General features: G+C 44.9%; 1 protein-coding gene across 5 annotated transcripts in view; it reads left to right on the top strand.

The window, feature by feature from the left end:
* The window catches only part of LOC123766504 (uncharacterized), a 61,833-nt gene that overhangs the window by 21,481 nt on the left and 16,262 nt on the right, over nt 1-24,090 (top strand). For 4 of the 5 annotated variants that reach the window (XM_045755710.2, XM_045755711.2, XM_045755709.2 and 1 more), the window contains 4 exons: nt 16,967-17,236; nt 17,476-17,716; nt 21,364-21,767; nt 22,111-22,444. In XM_045755710.2, coding sequence (XP_045611666.1) covers nt 16,967-17,236; nt 17,476-17,716; nt 21,364-21,767; nt 22,111-22,444 — 1,249 coding nt within the window. Of the gene's footprint in view, nt 1-16,407; nt 16,723-16,966; nt 17,237-17,475; nt 17,717-21,363; nt 21,768-22,110; nt 22,445-24,090 lie in introns of those variants that run through there. The other variant, XM_045755712.2, reaches the window with a different exon arrangement.

Here is a 24,090-nt window from a genome sequence, read left to right as displayed (position 1 = left end):
TTGATACTTTTAATACCCTATTAATATCCTCTAATGCCACATCATCCTTCCCACCTCACTCAAATGTAATGCCACATCACCCTTCCCACCTCACTCAAAAGTAGATATAAAATCAGGGAAATGCAAGTTCTAATCAGTTGTGTATTTGTGAAGTCTTTGAAAATGTAATAAGTTTTACGAAACGCGCCTGTGTCGCGTCAGACTAGAAATAAAAATGAATTTTGGAGAAGTGATTTTTGATTTACCTCCAACAGTGAAGCATAATGTACGAAAGATTGAGAAAATTCGTGTTAGAATTATTAATCTTACTTTTTCGGTCATATTTAATAAAATATGTCTACAGGAAAGACTGCTACCAAAATATACTAATATATATATATATATATCTCGACGTACAACTAAATTAGAACAAATCTGAACTATTGAGTTAGACAAACCGGAAAACTATTTTTTTCTTGTGTTGCTCTGACAAACTAACCTAACCTTCCTAGGCCTAATACACGATATCTGAGGCCTAATATAGTACATGTGTGCGCTATACTAGGCCTGGCAATATTTAAGTTTGTTTTAGCCTCATTTATTTTTAAATAATTCCTTACTAGTCAGTACACTACTATCTAAAAGCTAAGAACGTACGAATTCTGACAATTGACGACCGTCACAATAGGTACTAACTAAACAGGAGAATGGAATTTTTAGTTTTGACCGGGGAAGGAGGGCGTTGTGGATCTGCGATGAAACAGCTGTGATTAAATCTGTGTATAGATGGAATATGTCGTCCATAAAACCCCCCCAATGTGAAGCTAACGAACTAGCACAAGCTTCATGACCACCGAAATACAGAAGCATGTCCGGACCGGTCTCCTGCTACACCAGCTGGACGTTTGGAAGTCAGCCGGTGTCCTAGTTTTGGTCTGTGGCGGAGTGATGCGTGGGGGAAGCGGCTGGCTGCCCGTTGGATCGGGGCTGACCTAACTGTATTCTGGTGTTGTGCGTACGGGCTTATGCCACACCCATCACTTGCATAAAGCAGTGCACAATAGAAAGTTGTTTTCACATATCCACACATTAAAACATTGATTGTAACCATGATATATATGTGCTTCAGCCTACAGTTTAGACCTATTGTCTTATGTATGACACTCTGTCCTGCGTGACAGTGAATACCAGAATTATCCTCAATTTAATAAGACTATCAAAATCCTCAGATTAGGCAAAATTGTAATTAATTTTGTCAATAAAGATGTTAATAATAATAATAAGCTGACAGCTACAATAATGCAATAATGTACCTGCAAGGAAATTGTTAGAAAAGGTACGTTGTTAGTCTTTTATTTTTAAATTACAAAACATATTCCTGTATTCCGTTAGGTAAAATAGGTTTTAAAATGTTTGAGCGAAGTCTTGTGTGTGTGTGTGTGTGTGAAGTGACCTTTACCCTTTAACGAAGGCAAATGTGTAGACATAATATTTTCATGGTTATTGCATATATTCAGGTGCTGGATTCGCCAGGATAACCAATGCAATACTGGGTTGCAAATAGCAATAGCATGGCGTGGAAGCCGGTCCGGGCTATACGAGAAAAAAAAATGCTCCGGAAACCGGTTATAAATAAAATTAGTAACGGGTTTGCTTTATAAAAGTTCAGTAGTTAATTTGCAAAAATATCAGTCCAAGCCTCATTAACAGCTTGAAGTCGAACCTGGTCGTCTCAACTCTCCATACTGGATGGTGTGAGGAATAAAAACACAACGCCTTGGCGAGACTCGCATGGTGGGTTGAATTTGGGTGAGGCGCCTCCACTGTACACGGCGCGAGGCGTGTGAGGCGCGGTGTGACACCAATGTACGCGGTGTGAGGCGCTCCCACTGTACACCCCAGCCGTTGACACGGCCCCCACTGTACACCCCAGCCGTTGACACGGCCCCCACTGTACACCCCAGCCGTTGACACGGCCCCCACTGTACACCCCAGCCGTTGACACGGCCCCCACTGTACACCCCAGCCGTTGACACGGCCCCCACTGTACACCCCAGCCGTTGACACGGCCCCCACTGTACACCCCAGCCGTTGACACGGCCCCCACTGTACACCCCAGCCGTTGACACGGCCCCCACTGTACACCCCAGCCATTGACACGCTGGGGCTGGATTCCTGTACGCGGTACCAACCATTCTATTTCTTTTTGTTCCGAGTAGCTGAATCTAAAACAACAACAAAAACTACCAGTGGAAGCTTACTATCTATATAATGTCCATGTATCATAACGATATCTCTTAGTAATTATAATTAGATCACTACTCTCCATCTTCATAAATTTGAGGTAAATTAAGACTAGTTCTCTACGAATGTAAATTGCTTACTTACTGTAGGACTTATTTTATATAGCCCAGTTCCTAAATACATTGTGACTGTAACCTGTTAATTAGGCTAAATAATTAAAACTATGAATAGACTTGATGTATATGTTAATTATCTGTGTACCTAATTCATCAATGCCGTAACATGCTTGACTAAGCGAATATTGGGTTTCAGTTCCTGAGCCCATTGTGTTTCTATTAACATTTTCTCCACGGCTCATAGGCTGCGTATAAGGTGCATAATAAATGAATTAAATAAGCTGTTTGGGCATATACATGCACGGATGAAAATTCGATGGTTGTTAGCCTAACTGGGAAATTCGGAATGTCCCTAAATGTCCAACTACTTAGGGTGGACGGTAGAGCGACGGTCTCGCTTCATGCGGGTCGGCGTTCTATCCCCGATCGTCCAAGGGGTTGGGCACCATTTCATTTCCTCCCCCCCGTCCCATCCCAAATACTTACTATGACCCCTTCCAAGTTCTAGTCATAATGGCTTGGCGCTTTCCCCTGATAGTTCTTCTAAATACAAAAAAAAATGCAGGACCAGAGCTAATGGGGAAAGAACAGTAAGGAATAAAAGTAACATTCACAGCCGTACTGATATGCTCTCATGCATGTTGAGATTCACGTGTAGATAGATCTTATGAGAAACCAATCCGTTCAGAGAAACTGTCACCGGTAAGTATATTTCGTCTGGTGTTTGTAGTCAGTTTGTCACCCTCAGTGACTCCTTTTGAGTATGACGATGTGTAACTAAGTATATAGGAACTTTTTCCCGTATCAAGCCATTAATTAGGTTCGGGCTAGGTATTCCTCCTTGGGGGGTACTCAAAGTGTCTGGAATAGAGTACCGCAAGTAGTGTTTGTTTTGCCACGAATACGTTTGAGATGATGCCCATCATTATTTAACCTTTGACCAGTGGAGATGTTCTCCTTAGGTCGCTAGTCTGTCATTGTGGAAGTGCAAAATGCAGGATTGTTCTTCAGACTATCTAGCGTAGCCTAGCAGAGCAAAGTCACCGCTCGTCAATAACGGGCGCGCTGATGAATGATTGATGAAGATTAAGCCACCCAAGAGGTGGCACGGGCATGAATAGCCCCGCAAGTGGTAGATTTTTGGAGTAAATGTGATACGATTGGTGGGGGGGCGGGGCGCTGGTAGCGTTGACACGATTCTAATAGCACCTGACCTTGTGTTGTACTCTGCTGTCACAATGTTTCCTTGACTTGAGTGAAGCGATATTTCTTTATTTTGGTGCTCAATGTCACTCTCACTGCCAGAGTTCAACTCTGGTGAACAGTGTCTAGTGGCCAAGACACGACATGGAAACACTGTCCGCTGCAGTGCTGGTACCCGCCAAGTTCCCATCCCCTCAATTGATTTGATTGTTGCCGCCGAAGGCGGCTAGTTTATTGTACACCCCATACTCATCCTGTGAGCGGTAGCCCAAAAGCATTACAGAGGGCACAAAAGGTCCATCCATCCCTCAACGTGTGTGTTAACCATTGCGGTAAAGTTAGGCTTTTCCTGTGGTTACCAGTGGGGGGATCCGTGAACCCCATGGAACCAATACTATGCATTGTACTCAAAATAAGAACCACGTATGAGAGTTGAACTGAATGTCTCCTGTTATCACTTATATGCAGTTTTAATGGAAAATAACAACGTAGGGTTTGTGATGTACCATATACATGTATGTATTTGTTGCAGCAATTGCTACTGCCATTACTGTTTATGAGAAGCACATATTAAACAGAGGTTGTCATATATAAGTCAATGTGTAATTTCATATAAGTTTAGGTACAAAAAACTAATCTGCATATATAACTTGGATGCTACAGAAGTACTCTCCTAATTGTGCCTGTGGGGGGTTGAGCTTCGGCCCCTTGGACCCGCCACCCAACATTGAATCAACCGGTGTACAGGTTTCAGAGCATATTAGGCTCTCGTATCTACATGTGAAGCTGTGTGTGGAGTCTGCCTCCTCAACTAGACTTTTCAGTGCATTCGGTTTGTTCCCAACTGTGACACGGGAAATAATCTTCCCAATGCCTCTTGTGGATACTGAACTTGGGCTTCATCAGTATTCTCTTGTTCGTGTACCACCTATTGAAAATAAACGTCCTTGTTTTAGCTCTCGGTTTCAACGAGGAATTTTATTTTGTAATCATGTCTTATCTAACCCGTTTCCCAGTCAGTGACGTGAAGTTTTCTGCAGGTTTAGAGCATAACTCATCCCTCTGAGAGTGGAGAGATGGTTTGTTACCCATCGTTATCTGTTCACCCATATTTACCTAGCAGTTGTTGGAGTGAATATCAGCCGAAATGCTAGGAAGACCGGGTTTCTGCGTGTGCTGGAGAACTCTGCAGTTGGTTTTTTAACATTATATATATATAGGTAATTTTGAGAGCTGTTATAACGCACCGTGAATTTAATACAATGTTTTACGTTGGCGTAAATGCTCTTCATCTAAGCATTTGGCCTCCACTTGTCGTTTTCTGTAACCAGCGCTGGACGTTATTGGTCGTGTCCGATGCGTTTCGCTCGCTTGTGGTTAGATGGGTTGAAGGGTTGAGTCTGGGGAAAAGTAACTAAACCTTGGACTATAAATAAATCTGTTAATGCGCAAAGAAAAGTTGTGCGTTCATGCTCAGTATGCATCAGCGGCCACAGTACTGACGTCAGGGCAACCAGCCAAAGTGTGTTGACAGTATGAAAGTCTCGGTTACACTCTTCTCATATTTACACGTAGTTTCTACTAGTAGAAACTATAAGGGGAAACAAGACGAGGCAAACGTGTAGGGGTGTGTCGGGGAACTGAGTATGGCTGTACTGTACTTATATGACTCGCAGCCTAGCCTGCAGCGGCAGCCTAGCCTGCAGCGGCAGCCTAGCCTGCAGCGGCAGCCTATCCCGCAGTGCGCCACATTGACGCCACACACCTCTGCTAGACAAGTGGGGCTGGACACTAAGCTAGCCCATAGTCAGGAGCCAGATTCATGAAAGGACTTACGCAAGCACTTTACGAACCTGTACATCTCTTCTCAATCTTTGGCGGCTTTGTTTACAGTTATGAAACGGTTAATGAGCTCCGAAGCACCAGGATGCTGTTTATAACAATAACAACAGTTGATTGGCAAGTTTTCATGCTTGTAAACTGTTTAATAAATGTAACCAAAGCCGTCAAAGATTAAGGGAAGATGTACACGTTCGTAAGTATTTGCGTAAGTGCTTTCGTGAATCTGGCCCCAGGCTTGTGCCCGTGTTGCTGTAGTTCGAAATACATAACAAAAATAGGCTTGGTTCATAAATTCCCGAACATACAATTACTGAACCCTGGACTAGAACTAGAAGCCACCAGGGTGTGGAATATGATTGAATTGTTAGATCCAATGCTAGAAATATTACGCAAAGATGAAACTTCCCACAGCTAGTGGCCCAAGAACTTGGATCTACTCGAAGGCAACCAAATTCCAAAATACATAATTCCGACATGAAATATAGACTACAAAATACCCATGGAAAAAATTACCCTGGAAACAAAACAGTGTAACGTTGTGTGTGTGTGTGTGTGTGTGTGTGTGTGTGTGTGTGTGTGTGTGTAAACACACCTGTATATGAATATTACACAGCATTCACCCATGGACATACCGATATATATGTTGAAATACATGTGAAGAACCAAACAGGTTATACATGTGAAGAACCACACACACACTCACCACCTCCCTGACAAGAGAGGGCAAGCTCAGCCAAGTTAATAAACAAATCCATAAAAACAAAAAAACCAATGCACCATGTCAGTTAAGGCGTACAGCCCCCCCGCCTTCTGTCGTAACTCACTAGTCTACATGTCGACACTTTTCCTTTACTTCACTATCATCTTTACTACTCCTTCACCCTCCCCCTTCACCCTCACTCTAAAAAAGTGTCCGAGGCGCGGGTATCCGTTCTTTTGTTACATTAAGAAAAGTACATTATCAGATCAGTACCAGTACATGGGCTTAGGACATTTTAAGGGAAAGACTGTACATAATGGACATGCCGAAGAATAACACACCAAAATTCTACACGTTAAAGGTGCCACGGGGAAACAGCATAGCAACAAGATATGTGAAGTATGAGTATAAGTTTTTTTTTTTTTATTATTATTTTCTACCACAGACGTGGCCACACATTTACAATGCTAACCAGCATATATACATTTTCTTCTGTCCTCCATGGACAGGATTAGAGAAGTGTTAAACATACAGTTCGAGGGATCTGATAACCTCAGCCACTGTGGGCAGGAGTTAGGCAGTCGAGCAAAGGAGTCTGCAGGATTAAAAATTAAGTCTTCCAGTACCCTTGGAGATCAACAATGGAGACGACAGCAGTCTTCTGCATGGCAACACTACCCTAAAGTCAGCTCCTATCCAAGAAGCATATATGCAGTATCGATAACTCATTGAAGTGGGAAAGCATTCACTTCAGATAAAGATATAATCCTAAGATCCCCCTTCCTCCTCCATCTTGCAACTGATAGACAATGCGAGCTTGTGGGCTGCCAAATGCCAATATCCTTGTGAGATAGTCTCTTCACTTGACATTTAATTTAAGAGCCCCAGCTGCGTCGGGTTACGAGCGACAGGATAAGCAACTCAACAGGGTTCTTGGTATATACTCATGTGGCGTTATCATCGCTCACAGGATGGAAGACAAGCTAAGAAGCAGCTTCCCTATGCAGGCGATGAGTCACAATAACGTGGCTAAAGTATGTTGACCAGACCACACACTAGAAGGTGAAGGGACGACGACGTTTCGGTCCGTCCTGGACCATCGACTTGAGAATGGTCCAGGACGAACCGAAACGTCGTCGTCCCTTCACCTTCTAGCGTGTGGTCTGGTCAACAGCTTCCCTATGACTATAATATCTCTACTGCTCAAACAATTGTGTATTAGCGATAAGAAATACCATGTATAATGACTTACTGTTAATATATATAGCTCTTGAAATGGAACATTCTCTATAACTAGCTTACATTGTAGTTATAAAGTGTGAAGGATAGATGAAATTATTAATATAATAATCTCCGTTGAGGTATGATAGACATTTTGTGCCCTCTGTAATTCTTTTTTTTTTCGCTACCGCTCACAGGATGAGTATGGGGTGCATAATAAACCAACCTGGCCCCTGGCTGGATTTGCAGAGTATACAAACTCTAGAGACTTAGTAAAGGTACAGTACAGATACATATGCTGCCTAATAAACTCGCTCCTTGTGAGCAAATTTTTCAAGTTAGATACACCCCGCAGGATACGTGATCCTGTGGTCCCGGGTTCGATCCCGGGCGCAGGCGAGAAACAATGGGCAGAGTTTCTTTCAACCTGATGCCCATGTTACCTAGCAGTAAATAGGTACTTGGGAGTTAGTCAGCTGTCACGGGTTGCTTCCTGGGGGTGGAGGCCTGGTCGAGGACCGGGCCGCGGGGGCACTAAAGCCCCGAAATCAACTCAAGATATAACCCCCGAACTGTTTGTTAACTAAATAACTGTTTAAATTACACAAGTGAGAGAAGGTTAACATTTTTATTAGTGTTAAATGTTAATGATCAACATAGATCTTGGTGGGGAGTTATTACCAGATTCGTTAATGGTTGTTAGCAGGTTATCTTGATGATTTCGGGGCTTAGTGTCCCCGCGGCCCGGTCCTCGACCAGGCCTCCACCCCCAGGAAGCAACCCGTGACAGCTGACTAACTCCCAAGTACCTATTTACTGCTAGGTAACATGGGCATCAGGTTGAAAGAAACTCCCCCCTTTGATTCTCGCCGGCGCCCGGAATCGAACCCGGGACCACAGGATCACGCGTACAGTGTTCTGTCCGCTCAGCCACCGGCTCCGATAGGTAGAACGACTGTGATTAAAGTGGTATAAGAGTGTGTGGTAGTCTTTCCAAGCCATTTTGTGTAGTGTGTGTTTTGACTGGCTACGGCCAGTTTAATATGGCTTCCACGTATCTTACTGTATAGTGGCTCAAGTCGTAGGAACGTAGGTAGACGCTAAGAGCAAGTTTTCCCACGAGTCTCCTATACTTATCTCCGTGTTATCGGGTCTCCTTGAAGGGTATATATTAAGGTAGGCAGCTGTTGCTCTCTCTCTCTCCGCCTGCCAGTCAGACGATGATATTCCGTTTTGACCTTCCACTGTGCTCTGATAACTCTCATTACCTTTGTCTTACTAATTAGACTGACCTACTTGTTCTTAATTGTGAATTGTATATATTGTTATACTCGGTGTTCTTCCCTACTTTCATCCTCCGAAGCTGCGTTGTTAATTTGCATGGCAGATTAAAATTAATATATTTATAATAACATAAGAATAAAGGTAACTGCAGAAGGCCAATTGGCCCATACGAGCCAGCTCCTAATTTATAATCACCCAATCCCACTCATATGCATGTCCAACCCACGTTTGAAACAATCAAGGGACCCCACCTCCACTACGTTCCTCGGGGTCACTTGTTCCTCGATAGAATTCTTGGTGAATCGGATACTTTTGATGTCGTTCGCTTTATGCGTTTCTGTTCTCGTATTGGCATTCTTGGTGATATTTAGCGCCCTCTGGTTATTTCGCACTTTGATGGTGCTACATAGCCTTCCCGGTTTGGTGCCTTCTTTTGATAATTACTTACTTACACCTCCACCACGTTACGCGGTAATTGGTTCCACAAATCAACAACCCTGTTACCGAACCAGGGTTGTTACCGATTCAAAACTACAGAAAGCTTATTGGTTCATTCGAGCCAGCATGAATCATTTATACCGAAGCAAACTCTCTTTAACCTCCACTTGAAACGATCCGGTGATCCCTCGTAACCTGTTCCATAGATCAACGACTTGATGTTTTAGATTCAGCTACTCAAAACAGAAAGTTCCAAGTAGCACGGGCTATGGTGAGCTCGTAGTGGACTTACCTGGCACAGGAGCGGGGCTGTGACTCAATCAACGAGCCTGGATCTTTACTAAATCAAAATTGTTGTCTTAGATTTAGCTACTCTGAACGAAATTTCCATGTAGCACGGTCTATAGCGAGCCCGTCAAATCAAAACTTTGGGCCCCTGCGTTTAATAACGTCTACCTCCGCTACACCTCACTTTCTCTTCCCGGATACAAACCGGAAATATTATAAAGGAAAAAAAAAGTCTCCTTCACGTACTCGCTGGCAGAGGTGACAATGTCAGAGGAGAGCGAGTTGTGGAAATTCACTCGTCAAGGACACCATTTATAACGTTAGAAATTGTAATTGAAATAAGTTTGAGGTAAAATACACACAAAGGGATGAGGTAGCTCAAGCTATTCTCACCGCGTTCAGTACATCGTGTTAATACATATATATACACAGCACATTAGAAAGTGCGTCGTGGCTTGGAATAGGTCGTTATTGAATGGCTTGTCTCTGAAAAGGCAGACTCCTGGTTGGTGAGACGGGGAGGTTTAGGGAGACAGGAGGGAATGGGGGGTTGCGGGGGAGGGTATACACACTTGGAGAAAATGAGAAAGTTGCTGGTGTGAGGAACCGGCGCGGTGTCACGGTGGACCTTGGTGGGGGAGCCCGCTGTTGTTGGCCAGGTCACACAGATTGATTTACTATAGTTATATTACTGATGCAACATGTAACTAACTCGTGTTGACCAGACCACACACTAGAAGTTGAAGGGACGACGACGTTTCGGTCCGTCCTGGACCATTCTCACAATCGACTTGAGAATGGTCCAGGACGGACCGAAACGTCGTCGTCCCTTCAACTTCTAGTGTGTGGTCTGTTCAACATACTTCAGCCACGTTATTGTGACTCATCGCCTGCATATGTAACTAACTCCCTTCTTCCCGTCCCCTCCCACAGTCCTTCCCTTCCACTTGCTCAATCTTCCCTCCCGCCAACACCCAAAGCAGTTTCCCCTCCTTCATTTGCAGATAATCCCCCCCCCCTTGGTTTTGCCAGTTGCTAGGGCTCAATGATGATGGGAAGGGAGGCTGGTCCTGGGCAAAGGGATGGAGGGGCAGAGAGGGAGGCTAGGCCTGGGTGATAGAAAAATGGGAAGGAGAGTGATCCTGGACTATCGGACAGACAGACGGATGGACTGACTGAATAGGGAGGAAGGGAAGGTGGTCCTGGGCGAAGAGACGGACTAAGGGATGGATGATGGGCCTGGGAAGGGGAGGGAGGGAGGTGGACGCAAACCAACATAGCCAGTGACTGTGTTGGTCTGCGGACACAAGATAGTGTAGGAGACGAGACAGATAACACGACAAGATTGTCTGCCTGACTCAATAGTGCTGACTAAGGGCTGCTTTTGACTACTCGTCGTCCTCATGAATAAATGCATTCACGTCGCCAGGGATAATACGTTTACCCCGCGTGTCACAAGTATATTTGGGAACGTAGAAAGGGTTGTGTGTTTAAGTAATGGAACGTGGTGTACAGTGAACAAATCCACGAGGGCCGTGACGAGGATTCGAACCTGCGTCGTTTGATGCATCACGTAATTGTGTTTTTTGTCTATAATGCTGTACAGTATTTAGTTAAAAGTAAAACTAAGCGTAGGCATCCTTCCTTTGGGTTTTGTGCCAAGGCCCAGGTTAGGTGTAAGGATTATATTGTTGATTACTGTACATCTGCATGTTCAGTATTAAATACATATAAAACACACATGAAAAGGTTGATGATACTGCGGTGTGGAGCACAAAGGTGGTGTTGGTGGGTTTTTGTCTCTATGGTCCCCCATATCCATCCGGCGGAGACGATGAGTCATAATAACATGGCTGAAGGTATGAGGACCAAACAACATATCGGAAAGTGAAGAAACAACGACGGTTCGGTCCGTCTTGAATCAAGTCGTGTAACCGACTTGATAATGGTCTAAGGACGGACCGACTCGTCGTCGTTTCTTCACTTTCCGATGTGTGGTTTGGTCAATATACAGCCACGTTATTGTGACTCATTGTCTCCACCGGATGGATACGGGGACCATCTTGGTTTGGTCACCATCCGGTGGCGAGTGTCAAAGGTTGGTCGAACAGTTTAAAGACTGGGGTCGTGTAGGTGGTAAAAAACATAAATTTATGCAATCGAAGTTGGGTGTTGGGTCATTCACGGAAGGAAAGTGGCTTGGGGACAATTAGATAGGAATGGAAGCACTTTTTTTTTATTATTATTATTTTCTACCACAAACGTGGCCACACATTTACAATGCTAACCAACATATATACATTTTCTTCTGTCCTCCATGGACAGGGTTAGGGATGTGTTAAACATGTAGTTCAAGGGTTTATTGAACACTCAACCACAGAAGGTGATTCGGTGCTTTTAAAATGCTAAGCTAACCTACATACGTAAATACATAGATACAGATTTACTTATGCCCTACATAAAGTGTTCGATGTAATGGAAGCACTGGACGTCTGCATGGTCCACTGGTGGAGCAGACCCATTATGTGTGCTTTGAACGTGAACAATACTGTTACACAGAAAACTCACAGTAACGCAATTATATCAATGAAAAAGTCCACAGGAGCCGTGATGAGGATTCGAATCTATGCGCGGCGTATTCCCAATGCATAGGAATTTGAGGAGCAACTTGAGAAGCATGTGTGGTGTTAAGAGAGCAGATAAAATTGAAATTAAATTATCACAGAGATGTGAAGTGCATTAGTCAATATAATGTCAGAGTAAAGGAGAGCAATTTGTGATAGTCTTGGCATGTGGAACGATTGCATGATGGTAGACCGGTAGTGAAGAGTGTAATCAAAAGAATATGAGGGTAGAAGATAAAGGTAAGAGGAAACCAAGTATAACAATATAAGGAATCTTTCCTTATTAAGACTACTCATAGCTTAGTGGATAGAGCTTCTGCCTCACACGTGGGGGTCCGTGGTTCGAGTCTCCTAGAGCCCAGGTGAATGGGAACCTGGAGGTGTTATGAACCCACGTTTTCTGTGCCATATCATGTCTGCAAGAAGGGGGAGTATGTAAGTGTATAACACATGTGGTAATACAAAAGGTTTACTACTACTTGCTTTACTAGCAGTAGTGGTAAATCCATTTCGTACAAATCGTACAAATCCATTTGTAGTAGACAGATGGAATGCATAAGGAAGTAATGTGGTGGAGGCCGACTCCATACACAGTTTCAAGTGTAGATATGATAGAGCCCAATAGGCTCAGGAACATGTACACCAGTTGATTGACGGTTGAGAGGCGGGACCAAAGAGCCAGAGCTCAACCCCCGCAAGCACAACTAGATAAGTACGAGATGCACAGTACCTGGATGACCGTTTAATAATTTTTGTAACAAATCTCCCTTCTCGTTCGTTCCCATAAGAACACTAATAGTGTTCATTAGAACACCCTTGTGCCTAGTCAGCCTTATGTTTCAGGTTATCGTTTGGTTTTGAAAACTGCGTCGTAGACGGAATATATCCACACAGTCAGCCTTAAAGTTGAGACAGTATGATATCGCAGGTTTCTCAGACTACAAACCAAATTATCAAGCAATTACGTTATCACATCATCACAGGTTTTATTTGTACGCTTTATTAAATAATTAAATATGGACATTAAGGAAATAATAAAGACTAGCCTAGCCCCAACTCTGGCTTGGGGAGTAGAAAATTTCCTAGAATCTATAACAGGTACACTACAGGTACCTCTGGGAGGCTTGCGTCGAACATGGTCTCTTAAAAATTATTGTCGTGTTGAACAGCGGTGAAAGGCGAATTAATATGGATGAGATGAGCAGTACAAATGGCCAGAAATATATGGTTTTAGGGAGATTTTCATTATTCGTACAAATTTTTGTTTTTCTCCTCGTCGGCACATGTATATATGTATATATATGTACATATATGTACATGTATGTTTGAGTATATGTACATGTATATATAACATTAATAGTTGTGTAACTAGCGTCAAAAATTATTTGCTTAGCTAAACGCACTAGAGGGTTCAGTTCCTGAACCGATTATGTGCCTCTGTAATCCTTTACACCACCGCCCACGGGATGGGTATGGGGTGCATAATAAAGAAAGAAATTGATTGGCATAAGTGTTCACTCCAGGGTTCGGAAATATGGCATAGCACCGCAAAAGAAGCCATATTTTATCGTGTTAGATTCTACGAAAGCCTTATAACTTAGAGCAACGGGGAACTATAGAGGGATAGATAAAGTCTCGCTGTTAGGTTCAAGACTCCCAGATGGTATGGTAAACGATCTGGGGAGTGAAAAGGTCGCACCTGATGCCGTGAGGTAAGAGTCTGAAGGTGACCTACATTGAGATTATAGAAGAGCAGCGGTTTGCATGGCTTCCTCTTCACGGATGTTACTTGCTAGAGTGACGGGCGCTGCTGCTGTTCCTTGTGGTGATGGTGCTGCTGCTCCTACTGTTGCAGCGGCTGTTAGAGGGGTTACTATGAAAAGTAGAGGCTCACAAATACCCATGTTGTCTATGAGTAGGTTAGTTAGGTTAGACGGGTGGCTAGGATTCGTGTTTTAGTACCCATTATTTTGTACACCGGCAACTGAAGAGAACGGACTGGATAGTGATGTTGCTGTTGCAGTTCCTGTTGGTGGTGAGCTACTATTACTGTTGCTGCTGCAGCAAGACGTATTGCCAACGTCCAAAAACTCGTCCTTGTCAAACAGGAGCCAGGTATTTAAAACGAGTTGTAAAGCTTGTGGCTGCGAGGACAGTGTCACAGATATCGATAATTTAGTTACAGGGTAGAAGAGGGTGAGGAAATGTTGAAACATTGTCATGAGGATTGATTGATTGATGAAGATTAAGCCACCCAGAAGGTGGCACGGGCATGAATAGCCCGTAAATGGTGGCCCTTTTGAGCCATTACCAGTATCAATAGATGATACTGGAGATCTGTGGAGGTGCGACTGTACCCTACGAAAGAGGTCGTGACATCTGTGTCATGAGGCTGTTGTTATAGATTCAGCTACTCGGAACAAGTTCCAAGTAGCACGGGCTATGGTGGGCCCGTAACTTACCTGGCACAGGAGCGGGGCAAGAAGCACGGGCTATGGTTACCCTCGTGGACGGGAGATGTCTCCCCGTCATGAGGCTGCTGTGAGGTGTGTGTATATGGGCAGGGGAGCAGAGGGAGGTGTGGAATGGGCAGATGTAAGAGGGAGCTATGAGCATGCGAGCGGTGGTGTTGCGTGAGCAGGCAAACGGTGGAGGTGCACTGGGTTGGCAAGCGAATAGTATGTTGGGCAAAAGGATGAATAGGCTAGCGGAGAAAGTGGGTGACGGAGCGAACAGGGAAGAGGGACGGGCAGGCTTTGTTGCCCGAATATTTCGTCATAACACGCACATCTTTCTCTAATATTTACTAATGCAAACACGGATATACACGTATATACCCCCTCCCCACACGCACCCAATTTATGCTTGGGGGGGGGGGGGAAAGTCATGTGCTGCCCCCCATTCCTCAGCTAGTCTTGTTCTGTGTGCTATTACACCCATTATCAGCTTCCGAGACTGAAAATTATGCCTTTTGCTTAAATGTGCGTGAGAGCCTATTAAAAAGTCCAAACTCTGAACACAAAAACTTCCTTTAAAATCAAACTTAAATAACAAACACTAGACTATTAGTGACACGTGTTATACCAGGAGGGAACAGATGACCAGCTTTGGTCCTGCACTGTTACAGGCCTACCGTATAGGTTTAGTGCATTCCAGCATAGGATCATATGACCAAAGTATCGCTACCGTGTGGAATACATTCTTCAAGAGGAAACTCAATTTATTCCTCCAAGGAGTGCCGGACCAACCGGGCTGTGGTGTGTATGTGGGCCTGCGGGCCGCTCCAAGCAACAGCCTAGTGGACCAAACTCTCACAAGTCAAGCCTGGCCTCGGGCCGGGCTTGGGGAGTAGAACAACTCCCAGAACCCCATCAACCAGGTATCAACCTACATCTCGGATACATACATTACGATTATCTGTCTGTGGTACACCCAGGAAAACCTAACCGTAGGCTAAGCCCAAAGTTTGAAAATGATGTGGGTTGTATAGAAGCATTTCTAAACGTACTGCTTTTCGACCTGTTCTATAGTTAAGTAAATCCAAATGTCTAATCATGTACCAGTTTAGATTCACGTTGCGTCTTAAAAGCACTATATTTCTCGTTTGACTTGTGATCGACTGGTTCAGATACAGTACAGTAATTGCAGAATAAATCGAATTCTGAGCTGGTACCTGGACATACCTTCCTCCCGGGGAAGAGGCAAGGAGATACAGTTGTTACAGTTTAACACGGTAAACCACTCAGGCATGTAGTCATAGCACTAAACTACACGCCCGCCATCTCTTCGCTGATTACAGTCCGTTAAGGGTTTCGTAGCGAAATCGCACGGATTATATTGCCACATGGTATGTATATATAATATATAGTTTTTAATGATGGCATATGCGTATGGTCATTGCAATTCAAATTGGTCTAGCTTCAAAGTTCATTTTAAATAAGGCTTTTCATGCTGACAGGTCTCTCCCCTAGCAGCATCGACACAAGCCTAAATTTTTTAACTTCGTTATGCTGACACTTGACAACCGTGTACCTAAACTTGAGACATTTTCGACGATTACAGTCGTGAATTGAAGGCGTTATGACGTTAACTGTAGCTACAAAGTAACTCGTTTGTACATTGAATATGAAAGGTACGAATATTATTTTTTTTAGTGTTGGAAGAAAAAATGCGAGTTAGCGAGATGAAGACCATCGCCAGGAAGCCCTCGATAGACATGCTGATCCAGCTTCCTCTGGGCAAGCACTATGATCACCTGCATCTTGTCCATCATTCACGCCGCATTTAGCATCATTTATGTGTTTCTTTCAGAGCGTATATCTTGGAGTGATGAGCGTAAGTAGAGAGATGGAAAGGTAGTAAGGTATCGCGGTTGGATTAGTGTGGAAAAGATACCATGCAGAGATGGTAGTGGTGATGGTGATAAGAGTTTGGGCAGGTGTGGCCTCACCCAGCATGTTGTCACTCTGCGTCCGGCCATCCCCGAAGCCTGGCACAATCGCTCTGTGCTCTCCCCCATCCTCTGTAGCACCAGCTTGAATTACCTCACTATCTCGCGCCGTTACATTGCTTCCACCCCCAATGGTGGCCTGTGCTTGTCACTAGCGACACGCTTTTGACTATTGAACAGGACTTGCTTACCCTTGTGTAAACTTGACCTGACGCGAAACTTCGTTGTGTCGAAATTTCTGATTTACTATTACATACAATATAAAGTGCAGCAGTTGTTGCTGAGTGAACCATGTGGGCCCGGGATTACTGCGACTTGCTGGTACAAGATCTGGTACGTTTGTTTAATCTAATTGATTGATTGATGAAGATTAGGCCACCCAAAAGGTGGCACGGGCATGAATAGCCCGTAAGTGGTGACCCTTTTTGAGCCATTACCAGTATCAAGAGCTGATACTAGAGATCTGTGGAGGTGTTAAACCCAAGTGTTAAAGAGTTTTAGGTAACTATTGTGATCCTTTGCCATGTAATGATATCTTATATAGATGACTAAATTAGTTTTTTTTTTATCTCAACAGTCTACTGACTGGGACGCGGATGAGCTCCTGCGGTCGGTTCTGGATGGAAGTGATATGCCATCAGGTCTGGACAACCCCACCCTGGGGTCTCTGGGCTCCCTGGAGTCCTCGGTCTCCAACCTGAGCACCACCCCCCTTACCACTCCCACTCTTGAGGCTCCAGACGACATGGACTCCTTGGAGAACTTGGTGGGACTTCCGTTCCACGCTGTGCTAGACTCCGGGGCGTCAGACTCCGGCATGTCCAGCGACTCCTCCCTTGATCAACAGGTAACGGGATCTGTCGACACGTCGACATAGTTTAATCAAGTTCTTACGAATACGTATATTAGGGTACATGTTCAGCCATTCGTGATGGTGTCACACTAAACAATAACCAATTATTTCTGCCTGTGAATTATATGTTTAAATTTAGTTATCGTATTTAATTGTAAAGTGGGGAAATTATAACTAATGCCTCAGAATATATATATACACAGCTTCAGTTAACCAGGATTTTTCTTGATCAGTTGTCGCCATTGTCTGGGTACTCTGTGTCGTCTCCGGGCTCCCTGGGCGAGATGGGGTTAGGTATGGGGCTGGCGTCTCCAGACCCTGGGCTCGACGCCACCTCCGACGTGTCCTCCTCTAGTGACCTGGGGTCGCTGGGGTCCCTTGGCTGTACTTCCCCACAAAACAGCACCGTCCTGGCGTCTCCCTACAGTCCCGAAGCCATGCTAGGCATCGATGACTTCATTCACACGGATTCAGGTAAGGTGCACTCTAGATATCAATGAGTGGATATTGATACACATGTTTACACGGGGTATTCATGCCCGTGCCACCTCTTGGGTGGCGTAATCTTTATCAATCGATCGATAAAACATGTGTATTTTACTCCTGCCACACACAGCACCGCTCCTGTGCCAGGTAAGTCCACTACGGGCTCACCATAGCCCGTGCTACTTGGAACTTGTTCCGAGTAGCTGAATCTATAACAACTACTCCTGCCGTGCCACATCTTGGGTGGCTTAATCTTCATCGTTGCACATGTGCAACCTGTGTACACATGTGCAACCTGTGTACACATGTGCAACCTGTGTACACATGTGCAACCTGTGTACACACGTGCAACCTGTGTACACACGTGCAACCTGTGTACACACGTGCAACCTGTGTACACACGTGCAACCTGTGTACACACGTGCAACCTGTGTACACATGTGCAATCTGTACAATTTATTTTAAGTGCAGAGGCTCGTTGTTTTAGATTTTACTTCATAATATACATAAAAATAATTAGACGAACCAGGTTTTACTAATTTTCAATTTACTGTATTTTTACTCTCCCTTATTTTTACTTTTACGGGGAATGGTATTTCATATAGATTCCAATTTTTCCTTTCAATAAAGCTAAGTTAAAATGTTCATACTTGTCCTTGCTTTATTTGATATGGTGAAATATATCACCATATCAAATATATATTATTTGAAATATATATTTATTTGAAATATATCTACTACATATATTTCTAGGAAGCAGCCGTAGCAGCTGTCTCAACTCCCAGGTACCTATTTACTGCTAGGTGAACTGTAGCAACTGGGTAAAAGAATCTACTAGTGTTACAGCAATCCACTAAAATTGTGAACTTTGTGAGTGATGAGGATTGCTCACAATAAAGATGTGTACTGGTTTAACAGTCGATGTGTACTGGTTTAACAGTCGATACAGTACACAATAAAGATGTGTACTGTATCGACTGTTAAACTAAGCACTTGGGCTGGACGGTAGAACGACGGTCTCTCCTCTTGCAAGTCGGCGTTCAATCCCGGACCATCCAAGTGGTTGGCCACCATTCCTTTCTCCCGTCCTATCCTAACTCCTTATCAAATGAACAAATCACTCATTTGTTCATTTGATGCATCACGTTAGTGTGATCTCTAACTCCTTATCCTTTCCAAGTGATATATAGTCGTAATGGCCTAGTGCTCTTCCCTGATAAATTACCTTGAGCATTTTAGTGAAAATGGAACGAGGGGATAATTTTATTTACACTAAGATTTAGTCTTCCCGTCTTGATCCCCGAGTTGACTATGCTGGTCTTATACCCTTGCCACTCCCTGTTTTACGAGTGATATTTAAGCCTTGCATTTGGTATGCATAATTAATCCGCAATTAAATTCAAAACAATTTGTAGAATTATAGAAACTGGGATGTATTGAAGGTGATTAAATTAACACTTGCGAATGATTGCATTGTGGCGACGTTTGTCAAACGTGTGGTGGTGGTGGTGGGGTAGGAGGGTAGGATAACACAAGCATATCCTAGGGAAAACCCGTCCTTAAGTTCTTTGGAGTCTGTTTAATAGCAAGTATCGCAGACTCGCATTATTGAGCCCATTTGCTGGTAGGAATAATAGGGGTGGTGGTGGTGGGGGGGGGGTATTTTCTCCATGAGGAGCTGGATTCCAACGATCCTATCTTGGGAGACTGACGATCCTCCTCCCAACGATCCTCCTAGGAGACTGATGATCCTCCTAGGAGACTGATGATCCTCCTAGGAGACTGATGATCCTCCTAGGAGACTGATGATCCTCCTAGGAGACTGATGATCCTCCTAGGATACTGATGATCCTCCTAGGAGACTGATGACGGTATTCTGGTATTGTTTATGTCTCGCTTCGAAACTTGTAACGAAAATTATCTGGCAGTAGTTAGCGTGTGTGTGTGTGTTTACTATTTGGGTGTGCAGAATCGAGTTTTAGCTCTTGGACCCCGCCTTGCTAACCAATCTATTGTTTCCTCTTATTATATCTACTACATATATTTCTAGGAAGCAGCCGTAGCAGCTGTCTCAACTCCCAGGTACCTATTTACTGCTAGGTGAACTGTAGCAACTGGGTAAAAGACACTGCCCATTTCTGTCCTGACCGGGAATCGAACCCAGGTCCCTAGGACTAGGACCCAATTCAGCCGCGAGGGAATGTGTGTATGTGTGTGTGTGTGTGTGTGTAACTGTACTGTTGGTTGTGTATGAGAGTTGTTGATGCACACACGCACACATTACGGTAAAAATATTACACACACAAATGTAAGGAGAATTTTTTTTACCGTACTTTAAAAGTATTGTGCGGTAGTATTATGGTGAAAATGGGTCACATGTATTATCACATGGCGCAATGGGCGCCGGCGGTGTGAGAGGGAGGGTGTTCAGCCCACTATAGGGGGGGAGAGAGAGAGAGCGGGTGCACGCGTTCCCACCGGCTAACACAAGCACGCCAGCCTAGCGCGTTCCTTCCATGACCACATATGTCGCAGCTCTACTAAGCAAGGGCTCATTTTTTTTTCCTCCTATAGCTTCTTCCTGTCTCCCCTACTTCTTCTTCTTCTGTCCCCACTTCCCTGTCGCCCCTCGGGGGTGTCTTGTCCTGTATCTACTCTTAGTCACCTGACGCCTGATATTAGGAGACCACCTTTTTCTGACGGTGTTTTAGATTCAGCTACACGGAACAGAATTCCTATGTAGCACGGGCTATAGTGAGCCCGTAACTTTTTCTGACTCGTGGCGACTTTATATGCTGGCAGATGTTTTTGTTATGATGTATTTCTTTTTAAAATTAGCATTGTAAAGCAGGGAGAGGAATGAAGGGGAGGGGGAATGTTTGAACGTATTTGTATTAAAGGTTAGCATTTTTCTAGGCTATGAATGTCTAGAAGACACATTTTACACCCGACGATGTAGATCTGATAAAAGTGAACTGTCGGCAGAATTATTCCTCACCTTAAATCATCGTGCACCTAAATTACCAGCATTATCCTCACTTTAATAAGGCTTAATCGAAATCCTGAGATTAGGCAAAATTGTAATTGATTTTGTCAATAAAGATGTTAATAATAATAATAACCTAAATTACACAAAAGATCAGAACGTGTATATGCATAAACAACCTTTGCATCACTCTAAAATGCCCCTCAAATACCCCGAACTTAGCATACCTGTAACTAATGAATTGACCGTGACCAACCTACACAGCAGAAGATGGAGAAGCGACGACGTTTCGGTCCGTTGTGGACCGTTATCGTCACATACGACTTAATGATGGTCCAGGACCGACCGAAACGTCGACGTTTCTCCATCTTCTGTTGTGAGGTTTGGTCACCATATCCTCAGCTACATGCAGGCGATGAGTCACAATAACGTGGCTAAAGTATATTGACCAGACCACACACTAGAAGGTGAAGGGACGACGACGTTTCGGTCGGTCCTGGACCATTCTCAAGTCGATTGAGAATCGTCTTCAGCCACGTTATTGTGACTCGTCGTCTGCAATGAATTTACCATTTTTACCCCTGTTTTGTCAATTGTATTTATGCTGTCATTTTTAAATAGTTACAAATGTTTGCATTATGACCTTCAGGGTTCTCGTCTCCGGTGCCACAAGCGGTGCCTGACCCCGTGTGTCCTCCGGCGGCCAGTGTGGCGGTCACTGTTGTCAGCACCACCCCGACCTTCATCACCAGACCCATCCTCGCTAAGGTCACCTCAGTCTCGGTGCCTTCTACAGTGTCCGTCGTCGCTGCTTCCTCGTCTATGTCGACGCCGGTGACACATGTGACCAGTGTGAGTCCCCCGGTGCTCAAGACGGTGACGGTGAGCGCGCCCGCCAGCACGGTGAGCACGGTGGGCGGCCAGACCATCGTAGTTACCCAAGCTAGCAAGGGCACTACCAACGCCCACTTGGTGCGCAGCGGCACGCTTCTCAAGTCCGGTCAGGCGTCCCGCTCCATCCTGCTGCCCGTTACTGTGAAGGACCTCAACCAGGTACGTACGTGCGCTTCGCTGTATATGCTGTTCTCTGCACCACTGTGCAGTGGTGCATCATCGATGAGTATAGGTGTATATATATTATTACGTCAGGGGGAGGAATAGGGGGTACGGGAGACATCTCCCGTCACGCAGGGTGCAGTCGCACCTCCACAGATCTCCAGTATCATCTATTGATACTGGTAATGGCTCAAAAGGGCCACCACTTACGGGCTATTCATGCCCGTGCCACCTTTTGGGTGGCTTAATCTTTATCAATCAATCAATCAATCGAGGAATAGGGGGGCTAGTAACGGACTATTGTGGTTCTGGAATTTTATCTATCAGTGACGCATTTCAGGTGCGGACCATCAAGATCATTAGCACTGGTGGAACTGGAGGTGTGGGCGGGCGTGGCGTGCGAACCGTTGTCTCCACCGTGCGGACCCCTAGCACAACCACCACCCTCAACAGCCAGTCCATCCGCAGTGCCATTCTGGGTGCCGTGAGAAGCCACGACACCAAGTCACTGCTGAAGGGTGGCACCACCACCGTCCTCAGCACTGCACGACCCACCACCACCATTTCCTCCACTCACACCTCGCCCACGCGTATCAAGGTAGAACCCAACGACGACGACGACGACGATGATGACGACCAACCACACACGGCATTTCAACAGCTGACGCTTTCTGGTGAGTACCCATGTTTGCATGTACTCATGTTTACATGTACCCATGCCATGTGCTTACATACACCGGCACATGTCATGGTCACATCTGGTTACAGCAGGACTTCTCAGGTCTGGGAAAACTGCGGACTGTGATAGCGTTAAAGGCTGACAATCGATATGACTTAAAGATGATGAAGCGAGGTAGGCAAGTGGCATGACACATCTGGGTGGCGTTGTCCAGGCAGGTGTGAGTGTCCAGGGTGGCGTTGTCCAGGCAGGTGTGAGTGTCCAGTGTGGTGTTGTCCAGGCAGGTGTGAGTGTCCAGGGTGGCGTTGACCAGGCAGGTGTAAGTGTCCAGGGTGGCGTTGTCCAGGCAGGTGTGAGTGTCCAGGGTGGCGTTGTCCAGGCAGGTGTGAGTGTCCAGGGTGGCGTTGTCCAGGCAGGTGTGAGTGTCCAGTGTGGTGTTGTCCAGGCAGGTGTGAGTGTCCAGGGTGGCGTTGTCCAGGCTGGTGTGAGTGTCCAGGGTGGCGTTGTCCAGGCAGGTGTGAGTGTCCAGGGTGGCGTTGTCCAGGCTGGTGTGAGTGTCCAGGGTGGCGTTGTCCAGGCTGGTGTGAGTGTCCAGGGTGGCGTTGTCCAGGCTGGTGTGAGTGTGTCCAGGCTGGTGTGAGTGTGTCCAGGCTGATGTGAGTGGCTTGATAGTTCAGCGTGACATCGGACATAACCAAGGCAGGATAGTCTGTTGATAGGTCATATATATTAATACACCACATTTACTATCCCTCGTGAATTTTGATGCCACAACTTTCAGTAAGTTTGTAATTTCTGAAAAGCCACTTTAAGTCTTGGTTGTAAAAGGCAAGAATTTTAATGGCATGAAGGGTGCAAGATATAGACAGCATTAAGATGTTAAACTAAAGATGATGTTAAGATGCATTAAGATGTTAGACTAAAATCGACCTTCATGGAAGGAGAGTAAACGACATGTATTTGGGAGGCTGCGCTCTCTGGCATTCTCGGTGAACGTGACCGGCTGAGTGTAGGAGTATCTTGTAGTCATTGTATTTTGCTGCATTGCGTCTGCTTCCGCCACGATGGCGGAAAGTGCTGTGTGTGAACTGATGCGCTTCTCAGCGTTGTTTTATTCTAAGCTGGTATGGCGCTTTATTTTATTTTTGTTTCTTGCGATCTTTGAAGCGTGTATTAGGTAAGCTGGTCAAGCCGTGTGAGGCAAGTTTGGGGGTGGATGTGGAGAAGGCAGGAGTCGTGGGAGTGTAAATACCAGTCACACAGTGGGGAGGTTTGTGCACGTCGGGGGGTGCGGTGCTCTTCCGGGATAACATCTTACTTTTCCTCACTCACTCACTCTCCTCTCCTCTCTCTCCTCTCTTTCTCTCCCCTCTCTCTCCTCTCTCTCTCCTCTCTCTCTCTCTCCTCTCTCTCTCCTCTCTGCTCTCTCTCTCTCTGCTCTCTCGCTCTCTCTTTTTTGCAAATTCCCCCATTTGATATTCTATTTAATTTAATTTTAATACTTCATTTGATATTTCTATTTAATGTGTGCCATCTCCGATCGTCTCTGCCTTTGTATCGTTTTCGTTCCTTTCTTTTGCTGTCTTCCTAAGTTCCTTGAAAGAACTAAGAGTAGTTAACAGATGGAATGCATTAGGCAGT

The sequence above is a fragment of the Procambarus clarkii genome, chromosome 62 (assembly GCF_040958095.1).
Source record: "Procambarus clarkii isolate CNS0578487 chromosome 62, FALCON_Pclarkii_2.0, whole genome shotgun sequence".
In the NCBI taxonomy this organism is placed as follows: Eukaryota; Metazoa; Arthropoda; class Malacostraca; order Decapoda; family Cambaridae; genus Procambarus; species Procambarus clarkii.
The sequence above is the reverse complement of the archived record's forward strand: the minus strand, read 5'-3'. Positions and strand labels throughout refer to the sequence as shown.